The sequence below is a fragment of the Lycium ferocissimum genome, chromosome 10 (genome assembly GCF_029784015.1).
Source record: "Lycium ferocissimum isolate CSIRO_LF1 chromosome 10, AGI_CSIRO_Lferr_CH_V1, whole genome shotgun sequence".
In the NCBI taxonomy this organism is placed as follows: Eukaryota; Viridiplantae; Streptophyta; class Magnoliopsida; order Solanales; family Solanaceae; genus Lycium; species Lycium ferocissimum.
Genome location: NC_081351.1, coordinates 47,795,202 through 47,798,937, shown reverse-complemented (window position 1 = coordinate 47,798,937; position 3,736 = coordinate 47,795,202). Strand labels below are relative to the sequence as shown.

The 3,736-nt window shown below is 39.8% G+C and overlaps 1 protein-coding gene across 1 annotated transcript; it reads right to left on the bottom strand.

Annotated features, from left to right (window-relative positions):
* Nucleotides 1–427: 427 nt before the first annotated feature.
* LOC132034974 (extensin-like) lies at nucleotides 428–1,186 on the bottom strand. The gene has a single exon (XM_059425297.1). It carries the CDS (start codon nucleotides 1,184–1,186, stop codon nucleotides 428–430), a length of 759 nt encoding a protein of 252 aa, XP_059281280.1.
* Nucleotides 1,187–3,736: the final 2,550 nt, after the last annotated feature.

The window sequence follows — 3,736 nt, the reverse complement described above, 5'->3', positions numbered from 1 at the left end:
TACCTATCATTTTCTCATAAAATATGCCACCGGCATTCATGAAGGTAGCGGTCATTTCTCTGTCATTCATCGGGGGTTGAACCCTGGCTGCTTCTGACCTCCAACGCAGTGCATATTCACGGAACGACTTAGTGGACTTCTTGGTTAACTTAGTCATATAGACTCTGTCTGGTGTAATGTCAGTGTTGAAACTGAATCGGTCCATAAAGTCTTGGGCCATGTCACTCCAATCATGCCACTTACGGACGTCCTGTTGCGTATACCAATTAAGGGCCTCCCCAGATAAGCTCCTGATGAATAGCTTCATCCTTATGTTCTGATCTCTACCTACTCCAACCGGTTTGTCGCGATGCCCTTAAGTGTGTATGGGGATCGCCGCTTCCATCGAAAGTTTCAAACTTCGGCGGTTTGTAGCCCGCGAGGTAGGTCAACATCGAGTGAACGCACAAATCCTCGTATTCACACTCTTGGTTCCCCTAGCAACTTGAAGGTTTCTCATTGTTGCTTCTTTGAGGCCGTGGATCTCTTTTAGCAACATATCGTCTTCCCTTGCTTTTGCTTCTTTCTCCATTTCCTCGTATTGATCTACTTCGGGTTGGAACCTGACAGTTACTGGGTTGGTATAGGCTTGTGTTTCTGCTGCATATACCGGAGGAACATACTGCGTGTTAGGAGTGGCAAAATGTGCCCCCTGTATATGCTGGGTTGGATAAGTTTGGACCGTGGGAGTGTTTTGGATTGGAGGTGGTGTGTTATAAATGGTGTTTGTAGGTAGTTGGTTTGGTGGGTTTTGAGGAGTAGTTGTAGGTGGCGGATTAGTGTTGGTAGGTAATGGAATATAAGGAGTGTGAATTTGCGATTGATTTGGTGGGTTGACGGGTGGTGGATTAGGAGTAGCGTAGGTATTGTAAGTAGGTGGTTGATTTTGCGGAGTAGTATAGACGGAGGGTGGATTTGGTGGAGGAAAGTTGTTGTTGGCGGGTGCATTGTTTTGTGGAGGAAAGTGTTCAGGGACTGGAGATTCGAGTGATGGAAAACGAGGTGGATTTGGTGCGACATTTCTAGGTTCAGGAGGTGGACTTTGGAGTGTGATGGACAAATTGGTCAAGTCCCTAACCCGATTCAGTTCTCCACGTAGATTCTCAATTTCTTGAGTCAAGAGGGCGATATGTTCATCATGTTGCATAGTATTTCTATGTTCAGAAGTCTCGGGAGGATCGCTAGAGATCACAATGTTTTCTAAACCAGTTGAAACGGTGCGGCCGGGATCGGGCATGATAATTTCCTTCCTTGCACGGCCCGTACGTCGAGGTAGTGATGATGTTTTTGACCTTGTGCGGTAAGGATGGTCGGCCAGCTCGAGTGTCAACACGAATCAACTCTTTTGGGAGTAATAAAAAATAAAAAGAAACACAATGATGCAAATGATGTCAGTCTAGGTAAAGTCATGATCACGTAAAGTCAAGTAAGTCATGTAGCAAATAATTTATCAAATAAAATCAAACAAGTACAACAGACAATGACGCGTCCTAATATGCATGTGACCTCTTTGTGCCAGAGGTAGGCCTAACGTTTATTTGAAGGGTAAAGTGCGCCTTAATACGTCATTCCATTGCTTTTGATTAATTAAACAAATTCTATTTCCCAAAATAAAGTACAAAGTAATGTAATATTTATTACATCCCAAATGAATACAACATAAAATTTTCCTAATCTAAGTAAAGTAAATGTAATTTCCTATGTCTAACTTCCAGCTCCATTTGTGATGTCTTGATCTTCGTCATTTGTTGCACTCCGATGCAAAATTCATACCTGTCATAAGAATGTTAGTTGTTCCCTCCCTCCTAAAGTTTAATTAATTAAAGCAAATAGTCAATATTTAGGCACAGTTACCCTTCAAACATGCACATAAAGTATGATTTAGTGTCGCTTGGGGTCGTGGACCCACTTGGACGTTTGGGTAAAGTCATCTAATGGATTTAATACGCCAAGGGTATTAAACCTCCTAGGTCGTGAGATGTATGCTCTTAATAAAGGGTGTTGGTTTAGCTCTATCTTAGGGCGACTAAGAGTTGGCTTCCTATGACACAAGGTTCCCCAAATGGACAACTTGGGAGTGGAAAATCGTGGTCATGTCGACCGCACCGCCGATCGACTAAATCCACAAGATCAATCCGACTAAAAGGTGTTTTAGTAGTGCACGGCCGCGAACCGCGAAACCGCTTTAAGTGTGTGAATATGTGTGAATTTTCCAGGAGTGGAGGAAAATGAAACGGAATGACAGTTTTATCAAAACAGTAACATTTAAACAGTTTATATCAAACAAGCAGTTAATAGCACGTAAAAACAGTTAATAACAATTAAAATAAGCACACAAAGCCTAATTAAAAACTAAGTCTGTTATGGTTAGAACCTAAGTAATCCCCAGCGGAGTCGCCAAGCTGTCATACCCTATTTTAACCGGGGTCAAAATAGTTTATAACGTCCCGGTAATTCCGGGGTTAATTAAAGTACAGGAGTCGCCACCTAATTAATTACGGTGAATTAGGGCACCTAAGGTAATTAAAGTTATTAATCTAAAGTTTGATTTTAAAGTCTACGAAACCAAATGAGATTCTAGGTAGGGGTTCAACTAATCTAGAGGGAAGGTATTAGGCATCCTCTAAATTCCATTAACAATGGTTAATCCGACCGGACTTAGAATTTAATTAAAGGCTAGTAAAAGAGTAAAATATAAGTATTAACCCATAAAATAGTTGATTTAAACTGAGTAAGAATTAGTGTTTAAAAGTAAAGAGCAGTGACTAAAAAGTGTTGTGGGATTTTAGCCTTTGTTGACAAAAACTTCTTTCTTCATTGGGTATACTAATCCTTTTGATTCTTCACAAATAATAGCCAAACTTTAAAACTCCTTCTATACGACTTAATCGAGGTTGGGACTTCCTTAACTTCAAATTCCTTTTTAATCTCTCAGAAGCTTGACGATGTATATTCCTAAGATCTTTCCGAAATTTAGGACAATAGAAATGAAGCTATGTACGTTCGCACTCTAATTTAATCATAGATTCAAAATTCTTACAGCTAGACACTATGTTTCATATGATAAAAAAAATGAATAACTACTAGCTAGGAGTGACGGTTCTATATGCCAAATAACTTGATCAATGCTAAGTGTTCTCTAGATATCTAAACTGATTTTGGTTAATTTCTAATGCTTCAAGTTCGGCCAGATCATGGAAACAAGCAAAACAGCAAATGTCTACGCTAATCCTTGAAGAGGAAAAATAAACACTATCGAGTATAGCAATCAAATGGAAGAATATATTTGATTGCTTGTCATTTCCTTTCATTCTTTGCTTCCCTCTGTTTGGATAAGCTTCGAAAAGGGTGAGATATGTGAGCGGTACAGTGGATGCATATTTCAAGCATTCCTGGGGTGACGTTGAGTCTTAGAGCAAGACTCTTCGACTCCGGTGTGTCATGCAAAAAAACGAAAGAAAAGAATTAGTATGCGATCAGATACTTAGTAATGCAAAATTTCATAACTCAAAAAGGGAAAATCAAAATACTATCACATCAAGGAAATGGCATATCAAATCAGCAAATATGCAGAGGCGAGGTCATGGCAATGGTTCAAGATTCAGCAGACAGCATGTGTGTGTGTTTTTAATTTAGTTAGATAAGTATTAGAGTGTGCATCTAAGACTAGCGTGTACATGAGCTCAAACAGTACATT

What these genes read in the sequence shown, in the direction of transcription:
- LOC132034974 (XM_059425297.1), bottom strand. Translation starts at nt 1,186, where the DNA reads ATGCAACATGATGAACATATCGCCCTCTTGACTCAAGAAATTGAGAAT.